This window comes from Artemia franciscana, chromosome 15, assembly GCF_032884065.1.
Source record: "Artemia franciscana chromosome 15, ASM3288406v1, whole genome shotgun sequence".
Classification (NCBI taxonomy): domain Eukaryota; kingdom Metazoa; phylum Arthropoda; class Branchiopoda; order Anostraca; family Artemiidae; genus Artemia; species Artemia franciscana.
The window spans coordinates 36,898,245-36,916,556 of NC_088877.1; the positions used below are offsets into that span (position 1 = coordinate 36,898,245).

Sequence of the window (18,312 nt, forward strand, 5' to 3'; positions counted from 1 at the left end):
ATGATATCCTGTCCAATATTTCTCATGGAAGGGGCAGACTAAGGCAATTTTGGATTTGTGTGGAATGCAAACGCGTGTTGGAAAATTGAATGGACTTCCAATTTTCGACTTAGGAAAGTGCCTTACCTCAAATCACTAATATCCCTTGAAATGGGATATATTTGTTTCACATTTAGAGCTAAAAGTTCCCCAATCCTAATACCCAGTCCTTCAAACCAACTTACATCCTTGTACAAATGTGGAAAAAAGTTTACTTGATCGTTCAAAGGTTTACTTGGAAGTGAATGGTATGATTGAATCATCCAACAGAAAAAGGCCCAGCGAATATTCGCTGGCCCAAATGAAAATCTGGGCCAGATTTGGTCAGAAAAAGGCCCAGGTGAAGACTAAAAACCTATCTTCGCTAATCAACCAACTAAATGGCTTCTACACATTGTTGATGTTAATTGATTCGATTTTTTTGGCACTTGGTATTAACCAAGTGCCATATAGCAATCATAAATTCTGTCAGTCTGTCTGTTGGTCTGTCTGTCTGTTGGTCCTGGTTTGCTACTTTAGGCTCTTCCAGGTAAGCTAGGACTATGAAATTTGTCAGGCGTATCAGGGACCGGATCAGATTAAATTAAAAATAGTCGTTTTACTGATTTGACCATCTGGAGGGGGGGAGTGGAATGCCGGTTAATTTGGAAAAAAAGAAAAAATGAAGTATTTTTAACTTACGAACGGTTGATCGGATCTTAATGAAATTTGATGTTTGGAAGGATATTATGTATCAGAGCTGTTAATTTAAATCCCGACTGTATCTGGTGACATTGGGGGGGGCGCTGGGAGGGGTAAACCCTAAATCTTGGAAAATACTTAGAGTGGAGGGATCAGTATGAAATTTGGTGAGAAAAATCAGCACAAATCCTAGATACATGATTGACATAACTGGAACGGAACCGCACTCATTGGGGTAGTTGGGGGGGGGGGTAATTCTGAAAAATTAGAAAAAATGAGATATTTTTAACTTACGAACGGGTGATCGGATATCAATGAAATTTGATATTTAGAAGGATATCTTGTCTCAAAGCTCTTATTTTAATCTCCCCCTGGATCTGGTGACATTGGGGGGAGTTTGGGTCGGCTAAAATCATGGAAAGCGCTTAGATTGGAGGGATCGGGATGAAACTTGGTGGGAAAAATAAGCAGAAGGGGATCGGAAATCTTAGAAAATACTTAAAGAGGAGAGATCAGGATGAAACTGGATGGGAAGAATAAAAACCTGTCTAAGATACGTGACTTACATAACCGGACCGGATCTGCTCTCTTTGGTGGAGTTGGGAGACGGGTAATTTGGAAAAATGAGGCATTTGTAACTTACGAAAAGATGACCAGATCTTAATGCAATTTGATATTTAGAAGGAATTTATGTCTCAGAGCTCTTATTTCAAATCACGACCAGGTCTGTTGACATTGGAGGGAGTTGGAGGGGGAAAACTTGGAAAACGCTTGAAGTGGAGGAATCGGGTGAAGCTTGGGTGATAGAATAAGCAAATGTCCTTGATACTTGATTGACGTTACCGTACTGGATTCGCTCTCTTTGGGGGAGTTGGGGGGAGGGGTTCAGTGATTTGGCGAGTTTGGTGCTTCTGGACGTGCTAGGACGATGAAAATTGGTAGGCGTGTCAGGGAGCTGCACAAATTGACATGATAAAGTCGTTTTCCCAGATTCGATCATCTGGGGGGCTAAAGGGAGAGGAAAAATTAGAAAAAATTAGGTATTTATAACATACGAGTGGGTGATCGGATCTTAATGAATTTTGATATTTAGAAGGACATCGTGACTCAGAACTCTTATTTTAAATCCTGGCCGGTATTAAGCCTCTTATTTTCCTTTTAAATCAATCTATTGGTTCATAGAATTTTGCTAGAGCTCATGCCATATGATCTCTTGGCTCTTAGCTCTTCTTGCCTCGTCACAAGTGCCATGCGAGCTCTCAGCTCTTGTTTTATCAGTACTTCTATCATTATTTATTTATGAAAAAAGACGAAATCAAAGTGTTTTATTTTATATAAATAAAAGAGACGACAAAAGAGAGCTTTGCAGGCTTATTAATTACCTTGAGATAACAAAATATGAAATAATATATAAAATATATGTAATATTATATAATAGGTATAATGTATATAATATATATATATATATATATATATATATATATATATATATATATATATATATATATATATATATACAATACTAAATAAAAAATATGAATAATAAATAAAATAATTTAGAAAAAAGACAAATCAACATAAATTCTATTTCTAGCTTTTCTTGTGACTCTGCCTACAGATAATGCTTATGCCTTTGTAATACATATATAGGCTATTTTTATATGGGATTATATTGTACTTTATATAAGATTATGTACTATACCTTTATAGGTTTTAATGTAGACTTCTTTTTAAATTAGAGATCAATTTTCATTCCCAGGTATGTTATTCTATTTTATGCCAAGTTTGAAATACTTTTTTAGGGACACCAGAGTGTAACACTGTCAAGTTCCTCAGTCTTACCGAAAGGCATATTAGGCGCAACACTTAGAAATTTTAATACAACCGCTTTTCGATATCAGAAAGATGAAGGTGATGATAAGAAGAAAAAGCAAAATGAGGAAGAAGAAGCTAGAAAGGCTGCCATCTTGAAGTTTTTCATTGGTGCTGTAAATGCCTATATTGTTTGGATGCTATTTCAGATGTTTATTTTGGAGAGGAATGACCACGATCCAGAGGTTTAATTTTTTGTTTGTCTTCTAATTTTTAGAAGTTTTTTTAGGGATTTTAATGGAAAGGAGAGAAGTCATATATATTTTCCTAAATCTAGGGGCAAATTTGTCATTTTTTTCAAGGGAAATACAAAAAAGCATTTTTGAATGAAAATACTCCTCTCCCCCCTAAAATATCTTTCAAAACTAGGGGGGATGAAATCTAGGGGACACATAAGGCTCCATTTTCTTAACTTTTCTTAGTGCTAGAATAACTTAAATTTATTTTCCAGACTCAGGACCACACGCAAAAAGCAAAGCAAATCGGACTGATCCAATTCACAAGCTCATGTGTTTGAGTGGATAAATGCAATAAAAGCTAAATTAAAGGGAAAAAAGGGTAATATGGGAAGCAAAATTTCATAAGTAGTAAAAATCTTTTGGAACACTAAGAAATAATTTGAAAAATAGTAAATAAATACTATAAAAAATCGTTTATCACGCTTTTTAAGGTTTATGCTTTTTATGTTTTTGCTCGTTTACGGTTTTAATAAAAAAAAACAATAGTTTTACCATCATTCCATAACTGATACTCAGTAGCCTACTACCCAATTATCGAATTAAATTTTTGAAATTTGGTTTACATAGTTTTTAGATAAAGATAGACCGAAATTTAGTTGAAAACCATTGAAAAAAAATTCCCATTTTCTCCAGTATGTTTTAATGCTTCAGTGAGAAAGTCCAAGTTAATTTGGTCCAAAAAATCCTTCTGGTGTAAGTTCGAGCTGTAAGCTTGTCGCAAATTCGTTTCTTTCAGAACATGTAGGCTACGTTTGACAAAAAAAAAGAACACAAAGTATAATTCGAAAATAAACAAGAAAACGAGGATGATTTTCAGTCAGTGGGCAAAAAGAAGTGAAGAGGCAAAAGCAGATATTTCGGTAAGGACCTCCGCCACGCCCATCGTCAGTATTAAAAAAAAAAAATACTGAAGTGAACTCAAATAGAGCAGAAGAAGCATTGGGGAAGTGAGTGTTCCTTCTGCCCTGTTTGGTTTCATTTCAAGAAGTTAGATTTTTAGTTAGTAACTAATGGAGTAGTTTTTTTGTAAAAAAAAAAAAAGCTTGCAGTGTTTACTAAAAGTAGATGTCAAAGTAATTGTTCTTAAACTGTTAAGAGTCAATCTGCTATCCCCTATTTTTCTTACGGGTGGGATAAATTCGGTTTTCATTAGTTGGAGAGCCTTACGGCTTTTTAAGTTCATTAGAAATACCCCCTAGAGGCGTTGATCAACCCTGGCTTACTCCTTGGTAAACCTCAAATTTTCTGACTTGGGGCAGAATGACAGTGGTGGGTAAGAAATCTCCAGTTATCATCCTATGTTGACCTGAAATGAGTTTCTTCTTTATGGATACCTTTTTTATGAGCTTCTTCTATATCGGGATTCTTCTTCTTCTTCTATTTAAACTTCTTCTATACCAATCAATTTCTTTAAATTTACCTAGAATTTTAAACGTGCCTGAAAGTAAAGAGTTTCCTGCTACATCGCATCGTATTAGTCCTTGGTGTATCTTCTATACATAATGGTGGTTATTAAAGATAATTATCTACATTTGAATTGTTTGCTATTTGACTGGTTTGATTCATCTGAAACTCGAGTCATTTGTTATAAATATTGGATGCTTAGGAAGGAGATGCGGAATAAGGGGGATATGGTGACAAAATGTGCATAACACCTCGCAAAATGCGTTTTCAATGCAAATTGTTCTGTTTCCCTGGATATTTATTCGGGTTCCAGTGGATCCAAGTTTAGGGGGGGGGGGTTCAATTCTGCAACAGTAGTGCATAGCATAATTTCATGAACAATTTGAATCGGAAAATACTTCTCCAAATTAAAAGTGTCCCTAGACATTATCATTATTTTGTTTATCGTATTGGTACCAATCTCTTTATTCTTCACAACTCTTTCTTTTTGTGCTTTTTTATCTATGCCTCTCAATTCTAACTCTGGTCAATAAAAACCCCTTTTCATGCCTTTGATTTTCTTTGATCTATTGTTTTGCATATTTTTGTTTTGTTGCAAAATTATTTTTTTCAATAGCATACCTTATTAAATTTGCTTAATCGCTTTTGTTTATTTTGTTTTGAAGTTTTCTTTAACCAATTTTCCAGCTTTTTGTTGTAGTTCTTTTAAATATTACGAACAACTTTTTTTTTACCTTTATTTAAATCTTGAATTCCACTAAATCCTGTGTTTTTGTTCTTTTCTTCACTACTCCTTCTGTTTAATTCTTCTTTTTTTTTCACACAGTTCGTGGTAACGAACTGTAGTAAGGAGCGCCCCGGCTCAATAGTAACCGAAACTCTAAAAAACGGAATTTTGACATTAATAGTTTCATCAAAAGAATTGCATTTTAATGCTGATTTTAAATATATAAGTTTCATCAAGTTTAATCGTACCCATCAAAAGTTACGAGCCTGAGAAAATTTGCTTTATTTTAGAAAATAGGGGGAAAGACGCCCTAAAAGTAATACAATCTTAACGAAAATCACACCATCAGATTCAGCATATTAGAGAATCCTATTGTAGAAGTTTCAAGCTCCTATCTACAAAAATGTGCAATATCGCATTTTTTTGCCAGAAGACAGGTCATGGATGCGTGTTTATTTGTTTTCGACTCAGTGGTCCTAGAATGTAGCGAGAGGGCTCATTCTAACGGAAAATAAAAGTTCTAGTGCTCTTTTTAAGTGACCAAAAAATTGGAGGGCAACTAAGCCCCCTCCCACGCTCATTTTTCCCAAAGTCGCCGGATCAAAACTATGAGAAAGCCATTTAGCCAAAAAAAAAAATTAATATACAAATTTCGTTTTAATAAGTTATGTGCGGAAAGCCAAAATAAAAACTTGCATTAATTCAAAAATGTTCTAAAATTAAATAAAAAAACAAGTTTTTTTAACTGAAAGTAAGGAGCGACATTAAAACTTTAAACGAACAGAAATTACTCCATATATGAAAGGGGCTTTTCCTCCTCAACGCCCCGCTCTTTACGCTAAAGATTTTTACTGTTTTAAAAAGTAGAGTTAAGAGAAAGAGTTAAACTTTAGCGTAAAGAGCGGGGCGTTGAGGAGGAAAATCCCCTTTCATATACGGAGTAATTTCTGTTCATTTTAAGTTTTAATATCGCTCCTTACTTTAAGTTAAAAAAACTTTTTTGTTTAATTACAAATTAGAGTCTATCTATCTTTGCTCTTTAAGATACAAAGAGTAGGCCTAAATCTTTAAGATACAAAAAAAATAAAGTGATATTTGTTTCCAATACTTCTGCCTTTCTTTGAAGTGGTCGGCATCCTTCCCCCTTCATTGGTCCAAATGACCCTTTCCCTTAAATTTATGCCCTAGATGTTCACTTAATACATTCTAATAGTAATATTCCCACTCTCTAGTGCTCGAATCTTTGAGTGCTTGATTGTCGATATTCGCTTTCTGCATTAATATGTTTATATTCATATATTTGATAGTATAATTGTCATAAACAAATTGTTGTCTTTCTTTTTTAAATGGCTTTGCACAACCGTATAAGAGCTTATGACTAAATTTAAATATATTTTAATTGTGTTTTGTTTTAGACAACATTACGTTATGTGTCGTGGAATGAATTTGTTCACTTTATGCTTGCCAAAGGAGAAGTGGAAGAAATTATCTTGCGTCCGGGTGTAGATGTCGTCACCGTAGTTCTGCATGATGGTGCTGTCATTAAAGGAAAGAAAGTAAGTCTTAATAATGTCTATAATTATAGACATTATAATATATAAAAATAATTATATAATTATAATTATTAAACTATAATTATAAAAACTATATTTAATATATATCTTATTTTCCATAAAGCGCAAAGACATCATAATGCTTGTGGTTACGGGAATGTATACTGGGATTTTTGAGTATGTGGTTATGCAGAGGAAAATGGAAAAATTTATTTATAAAACACTATTTTATTGTTAATAATTTATTTCGTTTATAATAATTTATTAAAGATCTATTAATGAATATTAATAACAAACATTGTACTACTTCGCTTAAAAACAGTGGTTGTCTGCAAGGAAGGTAGAGGAAATAATCACGGAGGAATAAGGGGGGAAAACAATTTGCCATCGACGTCACCAATGCCACCTTATAAAAATTTCTTCTTCTTTTTTTAACTCCGAAAACTATATATCATAAAAACTTCCAATGAACTGTGAATAAGCAAAAAATAAAAATTCATATTCTATAAGAAAACAGTTCCTTAATAGTTTTTCTATTTAAATAGTGACCATCATTTGTCTCAACATCACTGTGAAAACTATTCCATTTTTGGATTAAGGTATACATGTGTATGGAATACGGTTTTCTTTGCATAGTATCCCTATGTATGGTATACAAATCCGTTTTTGGGTATCCATTGTATGGTATACCTATATATAGCATATATCCTTATAGTATGACCAAAGTTTTTCACCATAAACAAAAGTTTCAGTTTTGCGGAAAAAATGAGTATAAGAATTCCAGCATTCGCGTGTTTTTTTTTTTTTTTTTTTTTTTTTTTTTTTTTTTTTTTTTTTTTTTTTTTTTTTGACAACTTACAGAGAAGTTTCATATGAATGCCCGAAACACAGATATGTTTTGTTTTGAAACGTCCTTTTGCACTTGTATGATATAGCCCCTACCGCTCAAGTTCTTCATTCATTGACGCATTATAGAACCGTTTTTTCGTTAGTTTCTTTCAGATTAGCGTGAAATAAGACAAAGAGAAGCGACAGAATAGATGGAAATATATAATTTGGGCTATATATTTTCAGGTTGGTGTGTGGGGGGGGGGTAAAGTATTTAAGAGAGAGACAGAGATATCGGTATATTTAAAAGCTAAATGTGAAACTAGAAAACAATTCTTATTACATAATATGCATAATAATTTTACCTAACACATAAGGCATGCAGACCCGCTATACTTTCCCCCCACCTCCAACCCCTCCCCTAATGTGCAAATATAAAGCCGAAATTTGTTCTAAAGTATTATCTTTATCATACTTAGGTATATTTCATTAGGATTGAGCGTCAGAAAAACATATTAGACGAATATTAGGTAGGGGCTAAACCTTTCCTTAGTTATTACTATAAAGTTATAGGTCGTATCCCAAAAGCTGGACTATACCAAGCAGAAAAATACAAGCCGAAAGAAATAGCTCTAGGATATTGTATGATTAATTTTGTCATGTCATTATTGTATTGTTTTGTATCAGTATCTGTATTGTATTGTATCATGTCATTATTGTATTGTCAATTGCTGTCATGTAATGTCAGTTTTGTAACTCAAATTGCTGAAATAAATAAATAGAGCAAATTCAGTCTGTTTCCCTAAGAAAAGACAAGAATAAAAAGCAGAATGAAACAATAGTTAGAATTTCTGTCACACGACCCTTTAAGTGGCAAAGGTTCTTTTCTTTTTCTGCTGGATCTTGCGGAAGTTTCATGATAAACCTTGTCTAATTATTTGTTCATTTTACTAGTTTAGTGTAATTAGATTTAAAATTCTTTATATTTTGATTGATTAATATTTCAACTATTCTTTAGTAATTTATATAGTTTGCTTTGCGCAAGCAACTTTGAATTCTGATCAAGCTAATCTTTACTATTTTTTTTATTTTATTTTGTTTAATTTTTTTATTATATAATAATTAATTTTCGCTTTATTCATTTATAATAATTAATAATAATTATATAGTAACAATAATTTTTATAATAATAATATTAAATAATGATAAATTGATGAATAACAATAATTTATCGTTTTAAACTTACGCTCTCCTTGTTCAAATTAGATAGACCGAATCTGTCTATATATATCTACTTTTAATTTTAATTAAATTTATGTTTAATTTTTACTGAATTTAATTTTATTTTGTTTAATTTATACTCTATTATATTTATAGTTTATAATAATTATTCACTATTTTAATCTTGTTCTCTACGTGTTCAAACTGAACAGACTGCTATATAGCTATATATAGCTATATATATAGCTATATAGCTATATATATATAGCTATATAGCTATATATGCTATATACTGCTATATATGCTATATAGAGTTATGACAGATTATGACCATGGTTGATCTCATTAGCAAGAAAAAAATCACCGAAATATCAACAAAACTGGAAAAATTATATAAATAAGAATTGTTTTTGTCATAATAGATAGTTTTTCAGCAAGGTTGTATTATTTCTTTAGAGTTTATGAATTGTTTTGACTGCATGAATATTTGTCAAGTTTGTTGATAAATTGTCAGTATTGGCAACTCTGGCTACATACAAATAAAGATTTTGCATTTTATATTTCGCTTATTCTAGGTAGAACATAAAGTGTTTCATGTAAATGTGCCAGATATAGATAAATTTGAAATGAGACTTCGTGATGCTGAGCAGAAGCTTGGCATACCATCTAGTGATGCGGTCCCAATCGTCTATGAGCGATATTCCAGTGTTGCCGGCAGAATATTATTTTCTCTCATTATGTTTGCCATACTGCTCTCAGTTTTGTCCAAGCGAAAAGGTGGAAAAGGTTTTATGTCCCAGTTTGATATGTTTGTAAGTATATTTACTATTTTTATGTTTTGTCTTAACAATTTTTTATCAAGCCTAAAAGTGTTTTATATATATATATATATATATATATATATATATATATATATATATATATATATATATATATATATATATATATATATATATATATATATATATATATATATATAATGTATATATATTAGGCAGTCTTTCTTGGGTTGTTGTCTGGATATGGCTAAGGTCTAATATTGTCTGTGAGGAGGTGGTGGGGTACTTCGTCTTGTATAATCAAACTCTTACATTAATACAAATATGTCCAATAAAAACCTAAATAAGCTTTTTTAAAATGGTCATTTTAATTTTTCAGTATTTGTAATGTCAAAAATTAAAATAGACCATTAGAAGTAGCGAGGTACTAAGCTTTATGTAGTATCTAAAGAATTGGTGAAGCACCAATTCTTTGGTGCTTCACCCTGTCTGAAGGGCTCTAGTTATTCTGGTATGGCTATATTCTGGTATATAGCTTTTGGACAGTTTAATAAGCAAATCTTTTTTTGCCGACTGCAAATAATAATTATCTACTAATATGCTAAATTTTATTATTGTATTATTATAAAAAGACTTAACGAAGTTTATAATAATGAGTATAATAATGTATTTCAGTAATTTTTAACAAGCGTTACAAACAAGGAAACCAGGGTTTCTTGTGTTTTTCGGTAGAAGGCTGAAACCAATGTTCAATTTGTCTCCGACATTTTGTATTTAATGGAACATTTTTTCCATAAAAACAGCACTTTTAAGCAGGAGGGGGGAGTTCCATATGTCTAAGTTATACAAAAGTCTTTTAACTAATTACTTCGGGTATGTAGGCCAGGACTTCATAAATGTCATGTCTAGACTCATTATAAAGTTAATGTATTTATTTATTATGTATTTTATGTTAGGTATTTATTCTTTTGAAGCTTAAATTTTTTTTAATTCTCTTTTTTTCATTATGTTTTATTTAAGACTTTGTAATAATCAGCTTAGTTTTAAGATATTTTATTCTATTAGCAATTAAATCTTGTTTTTTTTTAATATTTCGAAACAAAAATAAAAAAGAGAGGCATTAGAAATAAATACGAGCAAAATGTACCGAAGAAATGAAACCTAAAAAAAGGAGTAGAATGAAGGAATGAAACTCCAAAAAAGAGCAAAATGAAGAAAAATGTAAAGAAAAAAAAAACAGAAATTATGATCAGCTATTATTTCAAGCTATATAATCTGCCCTATAAAGCTCCGTGGCTAAGAAGGAACAGAGAAGAAACAAAAAATAAAGAAATATACCAAAAAAGAAACATGAAAATAAATATCCAATCTCCCACCTTAAAATTCCCCAAAATCATCCCAAGCGCATGATTTCAAACAAAAGAAAAAAAAATAACACTGAAATAACGTTCTAAAAAACGTCCAAGCCCAATCTAAAGAAATCAACTCAGGGAAGACCCAAAAAACTATTATTAATTAAAGATCCTTTGATTTTTTTTTTTTTTAAATACAGAACGAGTCGGCGCATCACGCAGACTCTGGGCGCATGCTTCAGATTGCAGGGTGATTGCTTCAGATTGTAACAACCAATCATCGAGTTGAAGTCAGACGACAATGACGGAGCATGAGGATTCTCTGAGTTATTAGAATTGCGGAGATTATAATTAAATTGATCAAAAAATAAAAGAAACGTTATTATGCAGGGCAGGGGGGAGTGACCATGCAATTGTAGAGGATGAAAGAAGTACACTACAGAAAATGAAGAAAATTGTATATCAGGCAAGGGTTTAAACTAAGAAGGGTTAGTTTTAAAAAGGGTTTTAGTGACAAATAAGCCCTACCTAACGCGTGATGAATCTTTCATAAAAATTGGAAGACTCAGTTTGACTGGACAATAATTTTGAATAGTCCTGTAATGGCGCAGTGGGTTTGACCTGACCTTGGTAATAGCGTCGATGCAGGGGCGACACTGTAGGGTCGGCGCAGTTTATGACCTTAATATTCAAGAAGTGTCGTTAATCCGATTACTTACTTATAGTTTTAATAAGTTATTTGTTGAGACAAGCTTTTGAAACCTATTTCTTTCCATTTTGATTCTGAGCTTTTGTATCAAAAGTATGCCATTAAAAAACATGCCTTTTTTATTGACAGGCGTGGCTCGGATATAAATGCTTCTACGTAAGGCAAGTAGTAGGTACGTAAGGTTTTTGTAAAGTACCGTTCACATACGTCTTTACCTAGACTTACATGTCTTCTTGACAGTCTTCATTGCTATTGTTATTACATTGAGGACGGCAAGTGGAAGTCTTGGCCGAAATATCTGTATTTTTTCCTTGTTTTCTCTGTCAGCGTGTTTTTCCACTCTTTTCGCCGTCGCTGATTTTTTCTTATTGTGTAGTTTCACCCCAATTTAAGGGAGCTTTTACTCTCTCGACTTAATCTGCTCTTTTGGGTTCAAGGACCTCTCAATGTATGAAAAAGAATGCTTGCGTTTTCTTAATTCTATGTTCTAAGTGAATGTTCTTCATTCGAATGACATTTTATTGATCTGTTTTGTCTTGGGATTAGGCTCCATTTTGTTTTATTGTACATAATACTCATTTCTGATGCAATTTTTTTAGTCATCTGCATCACGAGCAAAATTCACGCTGATTGACTCGACAGCTGGTCAGGGAAGAGGTGTTCGTTTTAGAGATGTTGCTGGATTGAAGGAAGCCAAACAAGAAGTTATGGAGTTTGTTGACTATCTCAAACGACCTGAGCGATACAATTTCTTAGGAGCCAAAGTAAGTAGTAATTGAAAAAAGAGGTATTTGGAAGACTAGCTATTGAATTAAACTAAATGCAGTAAAATAAAGTAAGAATTATTCAAAAATCGAGCTCAGGCGGCTTGGTAGTGCGGGGAATTGTTGTTAGTAGTAATGGTAGTAGTAAATGCAACAAAATAGTGGACCAAGTTTAGATTATGCTCCATAAACTATTAGTCTTCTATATCTGTATGTATTTTAGTTCAGAAGTGGCAATTTCATGCCTTGATAACCCAAAAACAATGGAAGTATTTTTGAGTGTATAATTGGAGATCCCAAAGTGTAGCTATTTGATTCTGAGCTCCTTCTTTACTTCAACCCCAGATTAGTTACTTTTATGGTAGTCTTCATTGTTATTTTTATATTTAGTAGAATATTTCAAATTTCTAGAAATAGTTGCTAGAAATAGTTGCTAGAAAAGATCTGATACTTAGGTAGCTACTAGAAAAAAATGACCTCTGTCACTTGTAACAAAATTCGCGATGAAGATTGGCTTGGCTCATTTGCATCTTGTATTTTTGTATTTGGTTATATTTGGTATTTTATTTTTATTTGTATATTATTTCTCATAATTATTATCTGTAGCAGTTCTTATGACATAATATAAGCATTTTCTTATATGATATCGTGCATAGCATAAATAAAACTGTTGAATTTCCAACGCATCAGTTATCTATATAATATAATATCTGCTGGAAAACCCAAAAAACGAGAATTTGCAGTCGCAGTTACTATAAATAATGATTCTTTGGAACTAACACCTGAACTATCAAGCATGATAAGATGTGAAAATTGACCACCTCGACCATCAATTGCGACCGTTCATAAGTATTTTTTGTTGATTAAGAAATTATATTCTATAGTTCTTCAATCGAAGTTATCTCATTTCGACAAAAGTGGCAGTGCGTTTTTTGGTTGAACTCTTGTTTTGCCTTAGAATATTTTTTCCAACTATCCTTTGCCTAGAGTATTTTTTCAGAATACTTTTGGAGATTCCTTTAAATTTTTTGTTAAACACTTTCGATTTTGCATTTTACCTCTGCAAGCGTGCATCAAGAAATTTGGTTTGGGGAGGGGTAATAAGAATTTTCAATATATGTTTCACTGCAAATAAAAGTGGCTATTAAAATCACTGGAAAACTCAAATTTTCTGTACCATTTTGGCTATTTTTGTAACAAGAGGGGAACAAAGGGGAAGGGGCACTCATGTCCCTAGCCCCGTGGGTATGCCCCCGATTGACTGGCTTTTGGGATCCTCCTTACTGGCTACTCTTCTTTCTTCTTCTTCTAATTTTTTTTATGATTCATTATACCCTTTTCCATGGAACCAGCGTGGTGAACAGTAAGTTCATACACATTATTTTGTATATCATGGTTGTTGTACTACCATAAGTGAAGTCTCGCCGTACAAGGTAGGGAATATTTACAAGATTGTGGAGTAGGGGAAATTTGAAAAAACAAGTTGGGTAAAGATGATGAGGTGTTAAAGATCATAGGAAATATTTTACGAGGCAACGAGGTATAGGTTCGGGATTATGAACCCATCCTCTGTGTCTATATGCCGTAGTACTGCCATTCTACTTCCCTGTGCCTCTGCGGGGAGGTAAAGCCTTTCTGATTCTCTGAGCCTCTACGAGGTGGTACAGTCTTTCTATATATCCCTGTGCATCTGCGCAATGGTAAAGCCTTTCTTTTTCCCTGTGCATCTAGGCAATGGCAAAGCCTTTCTGATTTTCTGTGCCTCCAAGTGGGGGTACAGCTTTTCTTATTCTTTCTGCCTCTAACCTGTCGTATAGCCTTTCTGATTCCCTTGCCTCTACGTGGTGAGGAAGGAGAACACGGGTTGAAGTGGTATTTTTGTAGATGAGTTTCAGAATGGGAAATTAAAGCGTGTTATAATTTAAAGGCGAATAGTTCACAACTGTGGACAAGAAAAAATATATAGGGAACAGGCAAGGGCGAGAGGGTTCATCCTTCGATTGATGAGTGTTTTGGAAATGCTAAAGGTTAGGACGATTTTGTAGGCTAGCAATGTAGCATAGAAATAGTTTAGTATTTTGCGTAATGTTAATGAAGTGGGAAATAATTAGAATGGCATTTTTCATTTTGTGTTGCCATTGCCCAAGGGCTTCTAGACCAATAACCAGTTTTATAATAATTATTCTTGTTTTAGCCACCAAAGGGAGCATTGCTTCTTGGACCTCCGGGATGTGGAAAAACACTTCTTGCCAAAGCGGTTGCAACAGAGGCTGGGGTACCGTTTCTCAGTATGAACGGGTCAGAATTTATTGAAATGATTGGTGGCCTCGGTGCTGCTCGAGTAAGGTAAATATTGTGTTGTTTTCGCCGATTTTCGCTAGCTTTTATCATTGCCCTTCTTTTATTTGAAGTCTTAATCAGTGTTGCCACCTGAACATCTTTTCTATGACTTGTTATTTTTTCGACCTTGCAACACAATGACACTTCTTGAACCTTGAAACACTTTTAATTTTAGAATTAGTTATTTTTCCCTAAAAGCCTCTTTTTAAGGGCTTTTTTCTCCCGCTTAAAAAGTTATCACTTTGGGATCTTGCCTCTTGCTGGTTTAGCTATTTCTGCAGGAGTAAAAAAAAATATCTTTCTGTCGGTCTAATTGCTGGTCAAAAATCTACGTCAAGTTCTTAAATTGAGTAATGTGGGTTCGTGGCAGAGCAAATTAATATCACTCAGTATTGTCAGACCAGGCGCATTCGCCCTCTTTTGCTAGTTTTAGGGTTGTGCATTGGCCTCTTCAAGTCAGTGAATTTTTGTTTATAAAAGTTGCACTTTCAGCATCCTTTTGCCCCAAAAATGATACAGTAGGCGGATTTTTGCGGTTAGTGCAATCTTACACCTGCCATCTGGTAACACTGATACTATAATAGATGCCTGATGCCTTTTTATTATTAAGTAATCATTTCCTTCGTTAAAGCTTCCATATTAAAGCTTTGGGTGCATTTTCGCAAACACTGGTAAATTTTTTACCTGTTAATACTGGTATGATAATATACGCATAAATCCTGTTCATTTCTAAGGAATCATTCCTCAACTTTTGGCGCCTTTTGTGTTTATCTGGTAACACTGGTAAAGGTTTGAAAATTTCCGCATTTTTTCTAATCACACTGGTACCATAATAGACGCCTGAGACCTGTTTATTTTGAAGGAATCGTTTCTCAGCTGCCCAATTGAGTTCATCGTCTGTTAGAAAGAATTAGAACTTGTTCCATGAGCAAATTTCCATAGTTTAGTTCATAGCTGAACAAAAAAAACTTAACCATGAACGAATTGGAATGGCGGTTTCGTATGAAACTGGCATCCAGTTCTGCGGAACTTTGAAATAAGGTAAAATACATGTAGTAAAATACGTGCGGTAAGTAAAATAAAATACGTGTAAAGTAAAATGCGTGTAGTAAAATACGTAGGGTAAAATGCCTGCACCCACCATACGTGTAGGTGCGTTGCTTTTCTTTTTTTATTTTAGATGTATATTACCAGATGAGTTAGAAGTCCCCTAGTGTCTTATGGCATTATTTAAAGTTAAATTTTCTTGAATAAAGGCCTATTGCACGAAAAGAATTAATCGCATCTTTATAAATACCAAATTTAAATAGTCGTAAAAAAAGTTTCATTCTAGCTAAAGCTTGAAACGAACAAAATTTTAATTTAGATGTATTTATCACTCTTTGCTTAGTTTTTTTCCAGAATGAATTTGTTGCTTAATATATTTAATGTTTTGATTAGGAAATATTAATAATGATAATAATAATTTGTGTTTAATAACTTATTCAAGACCAAAACAAGAGTATCAAAAAAATATAATGACATTTCGAGATGAACAACAACTAAATCAGAGGAAGAATGGCGCAAGGGAGGGAAGGGCAGATGCTGTATATGCATTTTGGTAGTTTGCCAACTAGATCCACAAGGTTCAAACTGACATATGAGAGGTCATAAATAGATATGAGATTTCGACTAACGTACCATAAAGGAAAATACAATAAAAACCTGGAAAACTGGAACAGATATGACCAGACAAAACAATTATCTTTGTTGCAAGGAAGAGGGCAATCTCCAGAAAGAAACAAAATAGAAGAACCTGTAAAAAGGTATAATCGAGTTGGAAGCATTCAAAAAACTGTCAATCTAAAGAATGGTTAAACTTAAAGAATGGTAAAAACTTAAGGAAATAAAAATGGTAAAATGGTAAAAAGAATTGTAAAAACTTAAAGGAAAAATGAGAAAGCGCAACACTACTCAGGTGATATAGTTTTAACACCCCACCCTCTCCCCGAAACGTTTGTCCGACTTGTAAAAACATAATAAGAATGAATACAAAGAAATTATTTATGTGTTTATTGAAGTTTTTTTACCCCCCCCCCCCTGAAAAAACCTTGAATACGGTCCTGCCATGAGGTAATATGCATGAGTGAACCTGTCAGATTGCTGTACAGCTGCTAAATTACCTACAAAATAATCTATCAAATATCAATCCTTCATTTCCCTCCAATACCCCACAGAAATAAGAATTCACAAGTGTTTTTTTAGGGACCTATTTAAAGAGGCCAGAAACCGACTTCCCTGTATTATTTATATTGATGAAATAGACGCAATCGGTCGAACTCGAAGTGATTCCACCCTCGATATGGGAGGTGGTGAAGCAGAACAAACTTTAAATCAGCTGTTGGTTGAAATGGATGGAATGGCGACCAAGGAAGGGGTCATTGTATTAGCATCAACCAATAGAGCTGATGTTTTGGACAAGGTAGGTTATTCTACTTCTTTGGTGACGCTTGAATTTTAATTACCATAGAATATAATTACTGTGTTTTTGAAAATTGTCTATTGTTACTACTAGCAGCAGAGACTGTTGGACGATAGACATAAAAAAAAAATATTAATACTTAACTTATTCTCTTTGCGATGGGGGTAAGAGGGGTCTCCTTCCAGAGAATTAAGGGGCATGTGCTACTTAATAATTTTTTATCCAAATTACTGGAGGGGCAACTGCCTCAATGCCCCTCTCCCCCACCCCTACCCCGAAACGACGCCACACGTCTTGTGCAAGGCTGGATAGTAAAATTTAATGTTAAGTTAGGTTAGATTAGGTTATAAATGTCAAAAATGGGTTAAAAACTTAACTACATAAAAATGACAAAACTGACTGTCGAAGCTGACCAAACCCCCTCTTCCTCTTAGCTGCGCCCCTGACTGGATATCATGGTTTTAACCGATTGAATCTTGGATGTTTCACCACGCGAGTGAATTTCCATTAAGCAGAAACCCTGGGGTTTATCGCATTCTTTTTAGTTGTTTTGGTGGAAGATAGCTGACGGTTCCATCCCCCAAGGACTGGAAAAGCAAAATTACCTGAGAAGATCTGATTCCATCTTCTGGACAAGGCATTGTGTACTTAAGTATGTTTTCGAAAACTGCTCCATATTTTTTCAGGAAAACTTGTATCTTGGCATATTCTCGCATAAAAAAAAGATCTGGATAGGTCAGAAGTCTGAGAAAATTCGTTAAGAGTCTTAATTTGGTTTTTGCCAATGATGTCATGTACTATGTTAGAACATCATGTAAGCATTTCTTATGACATCATGTATGGCATCATATAAGCATTTTCTTATATGATGTCAGGCATAGCATGAATAGAAAGTTTATTTGAGCCCTACGGCCATACACAACATGATTTAATAATACAACACTGCACAGAACACACACTCAATATAAAACAATACTTATTTTCATTCACTCGGGCTCGACTGAGCCTCTCCCGCCTTTTCCACGTATCGTGCCATTTCGCATTTGGTTCCAGGCATCGAAGACCTCAGGATATCAGAAAGCAGCACCAACCGATGCCCCCCCCAAATTTCATCCCTAAGACTTTCAAGCTCCTGGCACTCCATGAGGAAATGGGCCAAATTATTATCCTCTTTTCCGCAATACCCACACTTACCATTTGTACACTTATTTTTTTTTGTCCCCTATGTACTGGAAGGCAATTTCCCCTCAACTGGATCCATGATTTCAAATATCTAAAAGGTAAATTTACCTTAAAATAATATTCTTCCCCAAAAATTTCTTTTACTTTACTATATTCCTTCA

At 33.6% G+C, this 18,312-nt stretch overlaps 1 protein-coding gene across 1 annotated transcript in view; it reads left to right on the forward strand.

The window, feature by feature from the left end:
- Positions 1 to 18,312, forward strand: part of LOC136036425 (mitochondrial inner membrane m-AAA protease component paraplegin-like) — a 49,735-nt gene that overhangs the window by 12,985 nt on the left and 18,438 nt on the right. Inside the window, exons 3-8 of the mRNA XM_065718654.1 lie at positions 2,523 to 2,777; positions 6,378 to 6,518; positions 9,140 to 9,376; positions 12,004 to 12,168; positions 14,363 to 14,514; positions 16,753 to 16,969. Coding sequence (XP_065574726.1) covers positions 2,523 to 2,777; positions 6,378 to 6,518; positions 9,140 to 9,376; positions 12,004 to 12,168; positions 14,363 to 14,514; positions 16,753 to 16,969 — 1,167 coding nt within the window. The remainder of the gene's footprint in view (positions 1 to 2,522; positions 2,778 to 6,377; positions 6,519 to 9,139; positions 9,377 to 12,003; positions 12,169 to 14,362; positions 14,515 to 16,752; positions 16,970 to 18,312) is intronic.